At 33.8% G+C, this 18,567-nt stretch overlaps 1 protein-coding gene across 2 annotated transcripts in view; it reads left to right on the top strand.

Moving 5' to 3' along the window:
* Positions 1-18,567, top strand: part of LOC121413299 (WD repeat-containing protein 3-like) — a 37,469-nt gene that overhangs the window by 16,491 nt on the left and 2,411 nt on the right. For both annotated transcript variants that reach the window (XM_041606075.1, XM_041606074.1), the window contains exons 4-25: positions 15-133; positions 690-768; positions 1,917-2,012; positions 2,480-2,590; positions 3,259-3,360; positions 3,937-4,034; positions 4,662-4,760; positions 5,543-5,773; positions 6,586-6,679; positions 7,103-7,204; positions 8,776-8,864; positions 9,496-9,637; positions 10,194-10,250; positions 10,785-10,997; positions 11,484-11,537; positions 12,738-12,866; positions 13,581-13,742; positions 14,103-14,153; positions 14,591-14,634; positions 15,318-15,446; positions 16,636-16,729; positions 17,342-17,528. In XM_041606075.1, the coding sequence (XP_041462009.1) occupies positions 15-133; positions 690-768; positions 1,917-2,012; positions 2,480-2,590; positions 3,259-3,360; positions 3,937-4,034; positions 4,662-4,760; positions 5,543-5,773; positions 6,586-6,679; positions 7,103-7,204; positions 8,776-8,864; positions 9,496-9,637; positions 10,194-10,250; positions 10,785-10,997; positions 11,484-11,537; positions 12,738-12,866; positions 13,581-13,742; positions 14,103-14,153; positions 14,591-14,634; positions 15,318-15,446; positions 16,636-16,729; positions 17,342-17,497 (2,451 nt within the window). In that variant the 3' untranslated portion in view covers positions 17,498-17,528. The remainder of the gene's footprint in view (positions 1-14; positions 134-689; positions 769-1,916; positions 2,013-2,479; positions 2,591-3,258; positions 3,361-3,936; positions 4,035-4,661; positions 4,761-5,542; positions 5,774-6,585; positions 6,680-7,102; positions 7,205-8,775; positions 8,865-9,495; positions 9,638-10,193; positions 10,251-10,784; positions 10,998-11,483; positions 11,538-12,737; positions 12,867-13,580; positions 13,743-14,102; positions 14,154-14,590; positions 14,635-15,317; positions 15,447-16,635; positions 16,730-17,341; positions 17,529-18,567) is intronic.

The raw sequence follows: 18,567 nt of genomic DNA on the forward strand, positions 1-18,567 counted from the left end.
ACTTTATTGTACAGGACACTGATGTAATAATATGGGATGTCGTTAATGAGAGTGGTCTGTATAGATTAAAAGGTCATCGTGGTATGGTGACCAGGGTTAACTTCATGGCACATCACAATATTGTCATCTCAAGGTCAGTAGGCATCATCTTTCTTTCATAGTGCTATATGTATTGTAAGACATTGTTTCTTTATCATGGAGGCATTACGGTCTCGTGGTTAAGACTTTCAATCAGAGGGACATGAGTTTGATTCATAGCCATGGCATGTTTCTCTTCAGCAAGAAATTCACCAACATTGTGCTGCACTCGACCGAGGTGAGATAAATGGATACTGGCAGGAAGTCATTCCTGAGAAAGGTTTGCGCACCAGAATGGGTAGACTAGCTTAGCCAGGGTAATATTCGAGCGCCTTAAGGACCTAACAAGGGGTATACTTGCGCTATATAAATCCTATGTTATTTATTTGTATTGTTATTTAATGAAGTGGGTGATACGATAGTACTGGTACCAGTGTGTTGGCTCAGTTGGTAGAGTGTCTGTCTCACAATCAGGAGGTCAGGGGTTCAAACCCCGGCCGTGTCAGACCAAAAGACGTTAAAAGATGGGAGTTGCTGCTACCCTATTGGGTGTTAAACAATTGAGGGGATAGATTTTTTGTAGTAATTTGTTTCCTTTCATTTATCCTTAGTTCCAAGGATACATTTGTAAAGTTCTGGGATTTAGACACACAGCATTGCTTCAAGACACTGGTTGGACATAGAAGTGAGGTGAGCAATTTTCATAATCAATAATATGATTGTAGACATTAACAGAAAGTCAACAGAACAAGCATTATAAAGGTAGTAATTTTTGGAGTACTGCCAGTGAAAGTTATTGTAAATCAAAAGTTTTATTTTTTGGGGTGAATTGAGACGATGATATGGGTTTCCACAAAGAATCGTCTCCGACCAAAATCTTGCTGAAGTGCATCATTGATTGAACCATGCAGTTGTCAAATATTGGAATCTTATTCTTTGTGAATCACCCCTCCCCCAAGATTTTATTTTTCTACCCCAGTCTTTCCAATTCGGATCAGTCTCCATCAACCTAATTCAATATTCCTGGTGGGTGTTTCATAAAGCTGTTGGTAAGTTAAGAGCGACTTTAAGAATGATTGGTGAACCTTTCTTACGCACGTAACCATCGCCAATGAATATACCATTTACCACAATAAAGGATCACCAGTCTTTCTTAAATTACGAACAGCTTTATGAAACACCCACCAGGTTCTGTTTATTATCAAGTTCTTTGGAAAAAAAAGTTTTAGAGGAACATTCAGATTTGAATCTCAGCAACTACAGTGTGACATCATTTAAAGGCATTGTGCATGCATCATGGCCTCATCCGCTTTCCATTAAAAGTACAACTTGCCCTTGTTTTTTCTTATACATGTGAAATCACCCAACTTGCTACATGTATGTCTCTTCATGTCCAGTCTGATGTAAAAGATTTCAATCTGTAGTTAACAGGTATACTTCACTATTTTGACTAGCATGGAAGTGTTCAATAATTTTCTTCTAACAGCTGGTGGCACTGACTGCATTCATGATTTTTGATTGGCTAAGAAGCAGATGCCTCTGACTGTTCCTATAGCAACTACCAGAGAATTACCATTTTTAAAAATGTTTTTGCTGCTGACAACTTTCATGAAATGGTCTCATGATCAGTGGATATGCACCTTGTTCTTGTCTACTCTGAAATTCATGAATGTTGAAATTGAACAGTCAAAATGATTGAACAAAAGTGGGGATGATGATAGTATGATACTATGACAATATTATGTTTTAATCATTTGAAAGAGTGATTTAAACATGTATTTGTGGATTTATTGTGGTAGGAATTGTGCAGCTAATAAGAATCTGTTGTTGTTAAACAGGTATGGGACTTTGCTCTGCTACCTGATGATAAAGGACTAGTGACTGGAACATCAGGGAGCGATCTTCAAGTATGGGAAATCACCTTCCAAGATGAGGTAAACCAATTTATTGGCAGTTATTATTCTCTTGTTGGAGTGAAATCTCAAAGAAAATGTCTGATTCTCATGTTATATTATAAATAAAGTTAATAAACTTAAAGTTGTAAATTCATATCAGTAATGATAATAAAAGTTTCAATGATGGCCATTAGCTCTTAATTATTGCAATATTTTTTTTTAAGGATGGGGTCTTTTCCAGTAAAATTACATTATTTTCAATGATACAATTTTGAAAGTTATGATTGGAAATATAAATTACCCCTTTTGCTGTGTTTGATCATCTTGCTAATTTTGTTATGTTTTTTTCTGAATATTGCACATGGAAACCAAATTTATTTGTAACAAGTATGTTTGCAGAGACCAAATAAAACATTTTGCATCTTGTATTTTCTTAATTTCTTCTACTTGTTTCTTTCTCAAATTGATGTTGCTTTTAAATTGTAATCATGTTTTTTGTGAAACAGCTAGAAGGTGATGATGGAGAGAACAAAGGACCATCTCCTGCTAAGAAACCAAGAAGGACAATGAATGAAGATGATGAGGAGGAGGATGATGATGAAGAAGGTGATGATAATGTAAGCACCCGTGTATTCTTTCTCTTATGTGACTCAACTTGTAATGGTCAAATGAAGCCTGAAGGCAGGACAAACAGTTCCATAAAAATTTCTCCAGGGGCATTAGTTATTCCACACATCAAATGACTAAGTTTACCCCTTGATTTAACACTATACCCTATCCTAAACCTAACATAAAATCCCATTGCATCCCTAACCTTAACCCTTCATCTTAAATGAAATAGAGCCTGGAGCATTTGTCGCCTTAGCAAATGACATGTTGGACAAACATGATATCAAAAGTTTTAACATGTCAACTTTCACAAATTCCTCGGTTCCTGTAATAGCATTCCATCTCTGCTTAATTCTGTTGTACTGTAAATCCTTTCTCCTTAGATTATGCCCATCATTGTGCTTTTGAATAACCCTTCAGACTTCTTTTGTCTGATCAACCGAAGGAGTACACGCAGCATTAAAAAAAAAATAGACATGTTCTCGCAGCTTTAGTTTACGGTAATAGTTTATATGTCGCTATTGTATTTTATGTTCAGTCGTTTGATAATAATTTTCATGAACCTGGAATTTGATGTTTAGTGATGACTTGAAGTTTATATGCTTCTTCCATTCACTCTTTTACTCTGTTTAGAGTCATCTGCCCTGTACTTATATTTCTACTGATTTTTTTACAGAGTATCTTAACCTGTACCAAAGCTGGAACCATCCTAAGGAAGGGAAGTGATAGAGTAGTATCTTTACACATTGATTCTACAGGAAGAATACTGGGATGCCATGTAAGTATCCTATAAGCCTTGTCTGACATCATCAATAAAAGGGGAGGTATTCTTTTACCTCTTCTATGAAAGAACAGGTTAGACTGTCCTGATAGTTTAATGTTCAGTTTCAGTTTAAAGTGACCCTGAGTAAAGACATGCTCAATATTTCTTTTGTCTTGCAATCCAAACAAGGCAAAACATGAGCTAAAATGAAGAAACAGTGTGAACAAACCCAGAGCTATCATATGCCGTCAGAAAGTAGTGGCGAAATCTAGGATTAGTGCCAGAGACTTTTACCATAGAAATCACTAGAGTTCTAAGAGCAAGAACAATATATATTTCTGTCTGAATAGAATAGTGTCTGTTCAAATAGGTATGTTACTTCAACAATGCACAGATGACTAAAGTTTCTCACAAGGCTTATAACTTGGGACCAAAGTGAAGATAATTGTATCATTGAAGTGGAGACAAATGTTATTTCTAAATAACACTTGTCTCAACTTTAATGGTATAATTCTCTTATCAAAGCATGATATTCCTTTATAGCGTCTTTCATTACATGCTACCCCTTAATATTTTGCTCTAATCTTTTAGGGTCCAAGCCCCAATCTTGAGCTTTTCAAAGTTTGTAATGCTCAGGAGCAGAAGAAGAAACTACTCAAGAAGCAGAAGAGAGAAAGAAAACGATCAAGGTTAGTCAGTACTTTTATGCGATCACTTTATTTGCAATTCCATGAAACTTCCCACCAAGCTTTTTTCTCAATTATAGAGTTGTAACCTTCATTGTCTACCTCTCTTTCCATGCTCTTCTTTCTTCTCCCATTTTCTTCCCTTTGTATTTTTCTATTTGAAAAGGGTTGGGTTTTACCTCTACCAACCTTGTAGCACTGCCCCTGTATGTGGGATCATGAAATAATTTGTTTATTTCCTATTTCATATGAAAATTTTTATTCCTGTCAAATTATCTTACTAAAGAATACATGTAGAGGAAACTTTGAATGAGTTATAATATGGAAAGGATTACTTTTTTTAATGGAGTTTGTCGTATATTTGTGAATAACAGCATTACTGTTCAGATTACTTTCAAATTGGAAATTTCATTGATTTTGAACATTTTACATTGTATGCTTTTTTCCAGAAGAAACTTATTGAAATTGCTTTGGAGTGATTACTAGATCCTCATGCCAAAATCCTGCAAGTGGCTTTCCATTGCTCACTGTTTCTCAGAGACAAATCATTGGTATCTGTAATGCTGAAATGCAAAAAAAAGATATTGAGACATGTTGGCTTAATTAGTCTCTGTTCTTTTGTGTGTTTAGAGGTGAAGATGGTGATGAAGTAGATGTATCTAACATCAAGCTAACAGCGGAAGATAAGATTCAACCTCTTACAAATATCAAAGCTTCGGCAAAACTCAGGTAAAACTTGTCTTTTTCTCAAGTAGCCTGTTGGTTCAGAGGACTACGAGGAGTAGTCTGTATGATACGCAAAGAGTGAATATGCACTAGTATGATGGTGTAAGATTTCACATGAGGTCATAGAAAGATGTTTTATTCAACCAGGTGTCTCTCTTTCACCAAATCTTGTATTATCATGCAATTAGGAATGTTTGCTTTTTATATATGTAGTATGAATGATTGTTTTTCCCCTTTCATAATATGCAAGCTAACTAGGCATTGCACAATCTTACCACATCCTTTGCATTTGTCTGCAAAAGAATGTATAACAAAGCACATTATAGACAACAAGGTGAACAGGATGTAGGGTAAGTTCAGGACAATGGGATAATCTGATCCTAGACATTTAATCTACCCTTTGTCCCTTTTGCCAATACCTTATTAAAACAGAATGCTTGAAAAACTTCCAAAACATTTTCTCTAAAGGGCAGTTTGATATTCCATGTTGTAGTGCATTGTGGCCCAGTGGATTAGTCTTCTGACTTTGAAACAGAGGGTCGTGGGTTCGAATCCCAGCCATGGCATAATTTCCATCAGCAAGAAGTTCATCCACATTGTGCTGTATTCAATCCAGGTGAGGTAAATGGGTACTTGGCAGGAATTTATTCCTGGAAATGCCACCCCGCTGCAAAAGGCTGCGGGGCTAAAGCAAGGGTAGTAATATCCAAGTCCTTTGGAAGCACATAAGAATACAAGAACTGCGTTATTATTATTCACATTTATCATGTCTATTTCTTGTTTAGATCCTTCCATTCTCACATGGATAGAAGTGGAGAAGTGAGACTGGTAACCCTTTTACAGAACAACACCCTAGAAGCATACAAGGTAGATCTTACAGCTGATAAACCTGTTGGGAATAAAGAATATGTTATCAGTCTTGCTGGTCATCGTCATGATGTCAGGACACTATCAATTAGCTCTGACAATACAGCTTTGCTTTCTGCAGGAGGGAATGCTGTCAAGATATGGAACAGGTAAGATCATTTTATATGCAGTTGCATGTTGGTCTTATTTGCATGTTTAAGAGAATCTAACCTTGGTAATAAAATGTTATGTGTGAAAAAAGTAGATAAACCAAAGAAGATGTTAGCTAACTCTTCTAATTTGTTTTGAATTCGGAGGGTAAATCTCTGAAAAGATCTTTTCAGAGATTGAGGGGCACGAAGTAACTGATTTTTTTTATATCTCAACTTCCATCTGTATAACATGTAGAATAAATAAAATGGTCACTGGTGAAGCTTGTAGCCAGGCTATCAATTCTCTTGAGCTTAGTACATGTAGTCTAGAATACTCAAATTCTCTATTGATCAATGAAACAGATTGTGAAAGGTTGCAGCGCATTCAAAATCATGCCACTTGGATCATCTTGAAAAATTGGAAGTATGATTGAGCCCCTCTGTTGAAACAGTTGCACTGGTTACCAGTTGACAAAAAAAATCTTACAAAGATACATTGTTAGTCTATAAGTGTATGCATAAAATGGCACCTGAATACCTCTGTAGTACATGTAGATCACCACTCCGACCACATTGCAGATGGAATAGTTTGCCATTTCAAATTCAATCATGTACTTCTGTTGATTCATTTATAAGACATTTGAAAACATATTTGTTATTGTTGTAGTGTAATTGTAGTATTGTAATATTGGAGAGAAAGTTGTATATGTGAAGTGCATCTGCAGTTTTGATTGTGTGCTATATGTATAAGCACCAATTTATTACTATTATTTATTATTTTCATCTCCCAATACTCCACTTATGTAATCTTCTTTATTCATTGTTTGTAGATCCACTCAGCAGTGTATTCGAACCTTGAAGTGTGGTCATGCATTATCATCTATCTTTGCTCCAGGAAACAGGCATTGCATTGTGGGTAATAAGGTAAGTTACTGATTTATATACTATGCAAAAAAACATAGGGTAATATCAAGTTTGGTGTTGGGCTGTTTCTACATCGGCATGGTGCCAAACTAAAAATGAAACTGGCCTTTGGTATTTGAACGAATCTCTCCAGGGGATAGGCTACTAATATCGTGATGGGAGCATAATTTACCATTCAACTCACAAGTTTTTCTCTGCATTCTTTCTTTCTTTTCACTTCAATTGTAAGTATCTTTATTATGTATTTTGTAGGTAAGAGTATCATTTTAGATATGTATATTTTGATTTATAATGTGTGTAGATGAAAACAAATAGTTCGGAAGCAAATTTATCCATTTAAAATGAAAAAAAATTATGATTTTTATCTTACAAATAATTTTAAATTTCTGTCATATTTTCTTGATTTTGATTGAAACCATATAGGCAGGTCAACTAGAAATGTTTGATATTGCGTCTGGTTCATTGATGGAATCTTTTGAGGCACACGAGGGAGCTGTTTGGTCTATCTGTTTATCACCAGATAAGGTAAGCTTCCCCTTTCTGTATGTAACTATTATTGATATGAACACACTGACTATCATTACTTTGGTATTGCTAATGTCCATAATAGGAACATATGCTACACTACTGTGTGCGTAAAAAAAAAACTTGGCACCTCACAAACCCCCAATTTAAGGAAAATATATACATGGCTTGAAAGAGTATTGTCTCCCAAATAATTTGATACCATATTTATGTGGTATGTGTTAACACCTGGATGATCAGGCATGTCGTCAGTGTTTTGGTTTGAAAGAAAGTACTGACAACGTGCCCGCCAATCATCAAAATCAAACTATACTGTTGGGGCGACACATTCCGGTGTTCTATTTGTTAGCTATTTTCTATAATCATTCTTATGTTTTATTCTTGGTTTCCCTTTTTCAAGCCTTTGAGGCTTTTTGGGATACCTTTTTCTTTCATTATTTTTTTTTTATCAATGTTTCATGATTATATTTGTATATTTATGTTCAAAATAATGTATGATATTTGTATGTTTTACTTGTATATATTATCGAAAGAAATAAATGAGAGTATTTCCACTCTCCCACAATCTAAAAATCTAAGTATTTTTTGCAGTGATGTAAATCTTGATTTGTGCCAAAGTAAGGCATGTCTGCAATTAATTAATCCAGATGTTAATGGTGTCATAATCGTACAAGGGTTGCATTAGAATTTATTTCAAAAGACCTTGTCAATGATCTACATTAAAATTGTTTAATGAAATTTTTTTGTGTATAAATTCTCAAGTTTATTTCATGGAAAAGGGATTTACAAAATATGTTTACTAAATCATGTAGGATTATGACATCTTTAGCATCTGGATTCATTCTTTCCAGTCATTCCTTTGTCACAAATAAAAAATTTACACCTCTGCAAAGAATACCCACTGATTATCCAAGCATAAAGACATAAATGTACCACAAAAATATGGTATCAAATTATTTTGAAGTAGATACTCTTTCCAGCGAATTGTAATAATCACTCAAAGCTGCCAACTCATGTTTTAACAATATTTAGTGTTTTTTTTTTCATAATCAAAAGTGACAAAATATGATTTTCATTATTGCAAAATATGTTTTTGTAAAATTTGATTGGCATGCTTCATATGTGATATACATAAAATTTTGTACCAATGTTTTACCTTCAAAATATGAATTTAATTAGAGATCTGTATATATATGTTTGGGGGTCAACAGAAGTTGGCAGCTTTGAATAAATATGCATTCATGATATGTTTTTCCTTAGTTTGGGGATTTGTGAGGTGTCAAATGTTTTTTGACTCATGTGGTAGAGTGTGTTTTGTAGTTTTGCTTATTTTGTTCTTGTGTTAACACTTATGCAGGGGATCAATCTGTGTAAAGACTGATAATGAGTAATATGTTTGTTTGTTTTTTAGATTGTGCAATAACACCAAGATTCCACTACGGTATTTGCACCAACATGAATAAAATCTAAAGTCATGCAAACATTTATGAGAAATTCATTAGATGAACTTATTAAGCTATTAAGAAAGGATGTTAAAATGTTGCTAATTGATTTTAAATTTTATCTTTCAGAGGGGCTTTGTGACAGGAAGTGCTGATAAGACTTTGAAGTTTTGGGAATTTGAACTTGTAAGCTCAGAGAATGATGAAGGCAGAACTGTGTACGTACAAATTATTACTTTTTTGCAACTCTAATTGATTTATGAAAACATTGATGGACATATTCTTTGTATTAAAAATTAAAAATTGAAAATTTCTTCATGAAATTCCATATTCAATAGGGCTTCATATTGGTTACAAAATTATTTCTTCGAACCCATTATTTACTTCATTGCTCTGAAGATGTAATGTACCATAAACCATTCTCATTTGCTGTGTTGGGGATTTAACAGAAGTTTTGTTAAATGTATGTATGTAAATATAGCGAAATTGGAAAGGAAAAAAAATAAGTCATGACTAAAAGTGGCTGATATTTATTCGTAAGGTACCTAATGCATGGAAAGATAAAGCATACAGTAGACTCTGATTTAGTCAACCTTCCTTAGTCAAACAATTGCATAAATTAAAGCATTATTTCAGACCAGACTATGCAAAAAATATGTACATCATCTAAATTGAATTTTGTCTAAGTTGTTAATATTTCTGTTGCCACAAGAGATTTGAATTTGGCAATGTCACCCGTAGATTGTTATCATTACTCAAGCAAATATTTTACTTATGAGCAAAATATGAGCTTTTATGATATGCATATTAATTTCCTTTAAATTTTCTTTTGTTTATATACATGTATAGACGTGAATTGAGCATCATTCACACCAGGACATTGAAGATGTCTGATGATGTGTTATGTGTGAAGTACTCCCCAGATGGTAGACTAGTAGCAGCATCACTCTTAGATAGCACTGTTAAAGTATTCTTTGCTGACACACTCAAGGTAGGAAAATATTAAAATGGGCTTTGGATTGTTATCAAAATAATTTGGCCAAACTTGGAATTTTGTAGATTATTAATGGTGGCTAAGGCAAGTCTATTCCTAACAAGGGTTGCTCTATTTATGAAATATGGTCAATCCATTAGCAGTTAATCTTTATAAAAGTCTTGTACCTTTGATGATTCCTGGGCACTTTACCATTGATCGCTAAATGAACTGACCAATCAAGATTAATACTACATGCGCATTTGGCGCAAAATACTGATCAGGAACCAATCATAAATGTTCTCTCATATTTGCTATTCTTAGCTAATCTTTGTGTTACGGGACCCTGTCCTTCGTTTTAAAAAGATATACCGTGGATAAGATCAACCTCAAGAGTATGGATAGCTATCAGTGTCATGATTTTTTCTACAGGAAATTTTTACAATGTCCTTTGTAAACAAAGACAAGCACAACAAATTTTTAAAGAAAACAATGAATGTATGAATATGATCATATTTGGAAACATTTAGAACAAACATGCATTTTATATAATAATAACCCTCTTTCATTTCAGTTCTTTCTGTCTCTGTATGGACACAAACTACCAGTACTCAACATGGATATCTCTTCAGTAAGTTATCTCTCTATTTTTTAGGATAATCAAATATTTTGTGATGTAAGACCAAACAAGTTTTCAATTTTGTTCTTAATTAACAGTTAGCTAATCATTTCAACCAAGAAAAAAAAAATTAATTTAATTGCATACAAAAAATTGTTATTGTGATTTATCATTATTGCAAAAGAAATGGGTTCTTGGATTAATGTAGGCCAAATGCAATACAATGAAATGAGATATATGGTTGTATAGTGAGGATTAAGTGTTGCAAATAAGAAAATTACAGTTAAATTGTCCCTCATAAATACCTTTAGGATTATCCCTTGTTTGAATAATTTTCTTTATCTCAAGGGATATCCAAGTGAAATGATATAGTCCAAATATGACCAAACAATATATTTTTACTATGGCATGGTGATGGCAAGTCAATATTTAATATCAAATGTATCAAATGTAAATCTTACAGTGCAATAGTAAAATTATTGAATGATTCAATTCACAGTAGTCATGATTTTAATAATGATTTTTTTTGTCCCTGTTTGATTAAAGGACAGTACATTGCTGGTAACTGGGTCAGCAGATCGGAATGTGAAGCTATGGGGTTTAGACTTTGGTGATTGTCATAAGTCTATGTTTGCTCATGATGATAGTGTAATGTGTATAGGATTTCTACCTGATACTCATCTGTTCTTCACTGGAGGGAAAGATGGAAAGATTAAACAATGGGATGGAGATCACTTTCAACAGATAACTACATTAGAGGTTGGTTCCCCTCTTATTCCCCTTTCTTCAAATTAATCAACAATACAAATTTCAAATGAAAGTTAAGTTTGACTTGATTTATGAATAGTTATGTTGTTTTCTTGTGTGTTTGAAATCACTTAATGTTGACAAATATGGAAGGTGATGATGATGAAGTTAGTGATGATGATGGTGATGGTGCTGATGATGATGATGATGGTGGTGATGATGGTCATAGTGTTGATGATGGTGATGTTAATGGTGATGATGATGTTGATGAGAATGATGATGTTACTATTAATAATGATAGTAATAATAAGCTTGTAACAATTATTTCTGGCCAGTTGTTAAAATGTTTCCTATGAATTGCTAGTAAAGAAATTGGTTTGTTGTGTAACATGTTTTGTTATTGATGTAACAACAAATGAATAGATGAATTGAAATAATTGAGATGCGATGTTTAGTGTCATGATTATTATCGTTATTGCAATTTTTTTTTATTTCTAGGGTCATCATGGGGAGGTTTGGTGTATGGCTATCAGTCCTGATGGTAGCTTTATGGTGAGTAAAGATTACATACTAGCAAACATACAAACAAATTTTATCATAACAAATATAATTTCAATCTGAAATTCACTTATGTATTTCTATTTTGCTATTACTGACTTGTATTCCTTTTACTTATGTGACTGTGATGTTGCTGCAAGTTTGGTTTTAACTCATTGAGTGCTTCGAGCACGCTATGTATCCTACTATAACATGCCACACTCGTGTTCGCACGTCCACTATTGATTGCTTTGTGCTTGCATTGTTTCCTACCCTCACCTGCTTCGTGCATGACTGCGCACATTCGGAATTACAATCATTGTTACGCCATTTTGCATTGTATTGCGCATCGCATGCACGCCGTAGTTAGCACTATTGTGTGCAGTGCGAACTCTGCTTTCTGACAGATCAACTTACGCGGTTTACATTCGACTTTTTCGAGTATTTCTACATTTTTTTACAAGATATGGCTCCGCCTCTGAGAGGGAAGAGACCTAGGTTTCTTGATCCATACAAAATACTCCACAAAATGGAACTACTTGATACAACTCATATTTTAGCGGTAAAGATAATAACCAATCCATATAATGAGCACATCATTATAAGGGGTATGAAATTTCCTACAACTTTACTACACAATATTTTGTGGATAAACTAATCGTTAGAGAGTTACAAGCAATTGGAATCATGACTATTGAAAGGAGTGATCCCAAAATCAATGTGGCACGGGGGTTTTCTGTCTGGCACAGGGGATTAGCATCGGATTAGCACTGTGGCGTTGGGTTAGTAGTGTGTGTGGCATGTCAAGAGTTAATAAAAGATAAAAGGCTAGAAATTTATATCAAATTGAAATGAGTACCTTATTTTAATTACACACACAAAAAATGAATTTGTGTTAAACCCCAAAAATGAAATTTTGTGATTGTAGGCAAATTCACTTCAGTGAGAATACATTCATAGAAGAGCATAATTAACACAATTAAAAAAATGTTAAGTAAAGGAATCTTACTTGATTGTATATTTGTCACATGCAAGATGCTTGCCAATTTTGATCATTATTGTGCAGTTAACTTATCTGTATTTTTGTGCATTAAAATAAACCGGTCATTACAGGGCTAATTTGTTGTGAATCACCCTCTCAAAATGCATGCATCTGATTTTCATGCATCTTGTGATAATTAATGATTTTTATGTTTTGATCATGTGACTGATCAGGTGAGTGCATCACATGACAAATCTCTGAGGATATGGGAGAAGACTGAGGAGCCTTTGGTATTAGAAGAAGAACAGGAAATGGAAAGAGAGAGAAAATATGAAGAGAGTCTCAATAAGGAAGAACAACCGGTAAAGAAAATATATCTTTTTTTTCATTACTGAATTCAAATCTATGCGATATGATGATGATATGCTATCTTGGGTAATAGTGGGCTATCTATCTGGTGAATATCTTGAGGTCTTGTATAGGTGTTACATGTAGTTATGGCAATCATCAGGCCTCTGTTTCATATCAAACCATGATAATTCCAGATTCAGACTTTTCAGCTTTATATTGTAAGGACATGAAGGGCTATGACATTTTCCTGATTGGTTTTAGGTCAAGTGGTTAAATCTGACCGGCATACCTCAACACGTTTCTTTTGTTTCTCTCTTCTTTTATGTTCTTGTGCAAGTCGTAAAAATGTTTATTCTGTGTTGCCAGCTTAGAACATAAAAAAACCCAAAACTTAAAACAGTCTACTCTACCAACACAAACAATACAAAATAGAGTAGATATGGGGGTGGGGGGGGGGGGGGAACAACAATGACAATAGTAAGGCAATTCCATAAAATATGTATGTGCAACCCCCTTTATGTGGGACCTTCATGAAATTTTATGTCTCTGATTTCTTGTTCTTTTGAAAGTCTGTAATGCTGTCAAATGACCATAACTTGGTCAGTGTTGGAAGTGAAGTAAGACTTGAGAAAAATGGGGGACTGGTGTAGAAAGGTTGATCATTTTATGCACTTGCCCATTAATGAAATGAAATATGGTTATTTTCTTTTTGTGTCTCCAAACAGATCGCAGGTGAACCTACAGGGGGAGAGGTGTCCTTGCCTGAGAAGAGAACAGCAGAGACATTGAAAGGAGCAGAGAGATTGATGGAAGCTCTTAATCTTTACCAGGAAGAAACAGCTAAGATGGAAGATTATAAAGACAGGTGTAAGGCTGCAGGAAAAGAGGTGAGAAAAAGATGGGGAGATGGAGAGGAATGGGAAGAGAGATTGGGAGAAGAAGGGATGGAGGGGGGGGGGGGAGAAGAATTAATAAGAAAAAGGAAGAGGAGAAGGATGGGTAATACAGGTGCAAGGCAACATATAAAGAGGCAAGAAACAATGGGGAGAGAGAGAAGAGGGGAGGAGGAGAAAGAACAAGAAAAGAAAAAAAAAAGAAAATTAAAGGAGGAGAAAAATAAAAATAAACTATAATAAAAGAAGGAGTAGAAAGAAAAGTAGAAATAAATTAGCATAAGGAGAACAGTAATAGGATGATCATATCACCTTTTGATGTTGCAATAATCTTGTTATCTTACTATTTTTCAGCTTCCACCACCAGACCAGCATCCTATTCTCATGGCGTATGGAAACCTTACAGTAAGTCTGCTCAACTTCTTCACATAACTAAAGTTTAGCTGGTTATAGTTTCATCTCTTTTCAGCAACTTACCATAAAGTAGAGATTGTTGAGGATGATGATAATTTACCCTCGTTGAATTACTGTAAAATTTACAAATTCTCAGAGCCATCATCATCATCATAAAATTTTTTATATCTGGCTAAGGATGCTATCCATAAATCTTGTTGAGGGTTATTTAACCATAATGGGTTTTTTTCTAGACCTTCACATGCAAATGTTGCAGTTACATTAAGATTTCAATCATAATCATTGATTTTCTTTGTCTTTATTATTCTAGAGAAGCTAATTAATGACCAATTCTTTTCAAGGTAACATAATAATTATCTGTATTCATTTTACGAATATTCATTCAGAGGGCAAGAGGTTAATGACTGTTTTTTTCTCTTGTCTTACAGCCTCTCAGATATGTAGGAGATGTTATAAAGAAGATTAAATCAAGGTATGGTATTCATTCAATTGTAAATTTGATATTATCAATTGCATTGTTAAGACCCGAGGCCCATCTTTTGTGTGTATAATTATTTACAACTACAAAGCTCGGATTCCTCTTAAGTATTATGATCTCAAATGTTGGTCTCTCTCTGTCATGACATAGGTGTCAGTAAATGAAGTGATGAAGAATATGATTGCCTGAAAATAGATTAAAGATAAATTCCAGTTCTGGTAACGATCTCAAAATGACTTTTTACAGAATCTAATATAATGACCACCCAAGTGTCTGTTTGTATGAATAAAAAATAAGTGCAAAAGGATTGTGGAAGAAATAAGCAAAATAAGCGCGGATTCGGTCACTTCCGTCGGGTCTTTATTCCAGCAATAATAATACACTGTCCCTGTCCCATGTGTGCCTATCTGTGTTGGCAATCTTCAGTGTGATCGTATTTCAGCTTAGATTTTATGATTTCACAAAGTTCAGTTTATGTAACTGTACCAGATCTAGATCCACGATGATATAGTCATACTTAACCTTGGTTTTACAGACTTTCTCACGAAATCAGTGTTTTACTGCAATTACTGTCATTCAGCTTTAATTAATTTTTGTTATGAAGAAAACTACAATATAAAATTGGTTCTAAAAGATAGACCAAGAGATAACCCCTTTGCATTTGATTTTGATTTCAGTGAACTAGAAGAGAGCTTATTAGTATTACCTCTAGACTATGTACTTCAGCTATTACCTCTGTTAGAGACTCTCATTCAAGAATCAAGAGAAGTGGAGCTTGCTTGTAGATGTCTTCTCTTCCTTCTCAGGTAATCTTTCCTCTGGATGGAATTTTACAAAGCTGTTCTCAAATTAGAGATGTATGGATGATCATTTTAACTTGTTATTGTAGAACTTATTGTAGAACAGTTTATATCACCAGAGGGCTTGAAATTAAATCACTCTTGAGTTCCATGAACAAGAAGATGATTTTATCATACAAACTCCTAGAATTAGGTCAAATTCTTTTCAAAATCAATGTCATGAAGACTTCAGAGTGACATATTAGTCATATGGAGCAGTATTAATGACTGGTTAATGTGAATGTTAAAACGGATAAGAAAGAATGAAGTTTCTTCAAAGTGTCTTGAAAAACAATTCAAACAGGCAAGAAGATACTGTAGTAGCATACCAAGTAAGTGTCATGATTAGAATAATGCACATGAAATAACCTAGAATGGTTCAGTACGAATGAGATTCATCAAAATCATCAAAAAAGATAAGGAACGTCATCTTCTGACCTTGAAAGCCTTCATTCTGTCAGCATTAGTTACATTTTTTACATTTATATCGGCTCTGATGAAAACTTGACACCATTATCTCTTGACACTGATCTTGTCATGTATCAATCTTAAACATTTCAATGATATCAGATGAATCATTGAAATTAATGAAATATGAATGAAAGTGATTCCAAACCATTTGATAAGTGGCTGAAAACTAGATTTCAATGTAGAGCTGAAGCACTATCAATGTACCCCAGTCATTAATACTGCTCATTTGGCTTGTGATCACCATGATAACATTCTGAAATGTTCATGAATTTCTATTTAAATTTCTTTCAAAAGGTTGTACTGTGTGATTGACATTCAATTACTTAAGGACTCTAGTAAAGTGTTCATGTATGTCTCATATGACAATCTATGTTATTCATTACTGTTACTATGAAATCAATATTGGCACAGACAGGGAAAAATAATGAGGATTAGTTGTATAACAAGGGGGTAAAAGGGGGTTATGTATGACTGCAAAAGTAAAATAAAGAGTATATGTTAAAAAAAATCCCCCCCAAAGTAAATAAATAAATGAATTAAAAAAAATGTTTTGTCAGTATTTCAAGGGATATTGTTCATCCAATCACTGTTCCTTGGAGAACTTGATCACCTGTACCATAGAGTGCATAGATAATGAATTTCATTTAAATTTGCATTATGATTGGTTTTCTTTTGTTTACCATAGGATCCATCACGGTCAGATAACATCTAATCAGAAATTGCTTCCTATGGTTGACAGACTGAGGAAGACAACATTAACAAAGGCTAATAAACTAAGGGTAAGTTTATATAGATATGTGTTTAAGTTAATACTTGGATCAAAGTTGGTTATCAATTACATCATGAATACAAAATAATCAAGAAAAATACTAATGTTAAAACGCATAATGATATTGACTGGAATACAGACCGAAGACTTGGAGTTCTGGGGCCCGTTGCATAAAACTTTTTACCTGAGAAAACTCAGGTTGTTTTTACCGGAGTTTTTGCCCTGTGCTAAAGTCAATGGCGGAAATCAGACTAACCTTAGTTTTCAGTTTTTACCAGAGTTTTCTCAGGTAAAACGTTTTATGCAACAGGCTTCTGGAGTTCATTAAAAAAATCAAAGATCATTAAAAAAATGAACCAACTGTCCAATGAAGTTGCTTTGTCCCTATCCTAATTCTAAGTTAAATGTTTTCAAAGTTTATTATTTGAATGTGATTTCCAAACATACAGTGTAGGTTTTTCTGTTACTTGTTTCTTGGAGCTTGTGTGCATTTTTTATTATTGAGATATTAAAATAGATTTTTTTCAAAGATTGCCTAATTCAGTGGATGTGTCGGTGCTTTTTACTGTATTTTCCAGAATAATTAAATCAATCTTTGTGTTCTTTTTTTTTGTTTTTCTAGGACACCATAGGATTCAATTTAGCCGGTCTTCATTTCTTGAAGGATAAGCTAGAAGCTGAGAATGAAGTTCAACTCTTTGCTGATGCTACTGCTAATTACCAGACGAAGAAGAAGAAACAAAAGAAGAGAGCAGAAAGAGCAATTATTAAATTATGATGACATGAACTTTACCTCGTAGTTTTTAAAGGTAATGAAAATGAAGATTTCAGCGGTAGTTATATATATACTTTCAAATGGTAAATTGCTGATTGGTCTAATTGCCTTCATGTACTTTCTGTTTAGACTTGTCTATCATGGTCTCATCCTAGTTTGTATACATCTAGCTTGTTTACAAACCATATGACTATTTGGGCTAATTGACATTTAGTTTATTCTGCCCCTGGGTCTTACCATGTCCACCTCCCATCTGAATATCCCCATTATGTTTTATATTCACTTGGTCTTACACCACTAGGTGTATATGGTAAGCTGAACAAAATTTCATTTAACAAAGTAATAGTAGACAATAGTCAAAATTAGACCAAGTGGGTATTCAGGAGAAAGATAAAAAGGATAAGTTAGTATTAGACATTGGACCTGTCTTACAAGAGTTGCGATTGATCTGATCAATCTCAACTATGGAAAGCCAACATCTAAAATGCATGTTTGATCAAGATGTTTTCTAGATATGACGAATGTTAAATAAATTCATTTTTTTCTTGAAAATTTTGTGTGTTCACCTTTAATTTTGCAAATTTCATGTAGAAAAAATTATGCCACTGATGGATTTCCATAGATTGACAATTGATTGAATCAAATTTTGTAACTCTTTGTTAGACAGGGCTCAAGTGAAGAATAGACTGAACAACAAGAAGACCAAATTGATAGTAGGGTTAAGCCTATGTGGTGTATGTATTAGACATAAACCAAGTGAATATACTGTACATGTATGTTGCCCATCCGCTCAGAAAATACCTTAAAATGTCACCACAATTTTAAGGATTTTTCATAATTTTTGAGTAATTAGGGATGTATTCCCTTTTTCTTTTTAAAGCCTATCTTTAATTACGAAGTCCCCAAAAAGTGCATGTCACTGTTCCAGTTTATTACTTATAATATATGAATGTGTAAAATGATAATGATGAGAAGGATATGAAAGGAAAATGTTTCATTGGATAAATTTACAGATTTTACATTACATTTTTTTTATCTGGTGCCCAATCAAAAGAAAGTATTTGCATGTTTAT

The sequence above is a fragment of the Lytechinus variegatus genome, chromosome 4 (genome assembly GCF_018143015.1).
Source record: "Lytechinus variegatus isolate NC3 chromosome 4, Lvar_3.0, whole genome shotgun sequence".
NCBI classification, from domain to species: domain Eukaryota; kingdom Metazoa; phylum Echinodermata; class Echinoidea; order Temnopleuroida; family Toxopneustidae; genus Lytechinus; species Lytechinus variegatus.